Source organism: Phaethon lepturus, unplaced genomic scaffold (genome assembly GCF_000687285.1).
Source record: "Phaethon lepturus isolate BGI_N335 unplaced genomic scaffold, ASM68728v1 scaffold33483, whole genome shotgun sequence".
NCBI lineage: Eukaryota > Metazoa > Chordata > Aves > Phaethontiformes > Phaethontidae > Phaethon > Phaethon lepturus.
The window spans coordinates 906-1,196 of NW_010528921.1; the positions used below are offsets into that span (position 1 = coordinate 906).

The 291-nt window shown below is 70.8% G+C and overlaps 1 protein-coding gene across 1 annotated transcript in view; it reads left to right on the forward strand.

Moving 5' to 3' along the window:
* PSMC4 (proteasome (prosome, macropain) 26S subunit, ATPase, 4) overlaps positions 1-291 on the forward strand; it is a gene marked incomplete at its 5' end in the record, with an annotated part of 3,017 nt that overhangs the window by 806 nt on the left and 1,920 nt on the right. The window contains one exon of the mRNA XM_010283802.1: positions 61-228. Within this exon, the coding sequence (XP_010282104.1) occupies positions 61-228 (168 nt within the window). The remainder of the gene's footprint in view (positions 1-60; positions 229-291) is intronic.

Consider the following 291-nt stretch of genomic DNA (forward strand, 5'->3'; position numbering starts at 1 on the left):
GGGTGCGCCCAGGGCCCCCCCACCCAGCCAAAAGGTCCCAGCCCCTGCGGGTGCCCCCAGCCGCCTTCATCCGGGTGGTGGGCTCGGAGTTCGTGCAGAAGTACCTGGGGGAGGGTCCCCGCATGGTGCGCGACGTCTTCCGCCTGGCCAAGGAGAACGCCCCCGCCATCATCTTCATCGACGAGATCGACGCCATCGCCACCAAGCGCTTCGACGCCCAGACCGGGGGTGAGGGCATGCGGGGAACCCTCTGGAGGACCCCGTGGTGGGGTTCCGGGGGCTCCTGGTGGG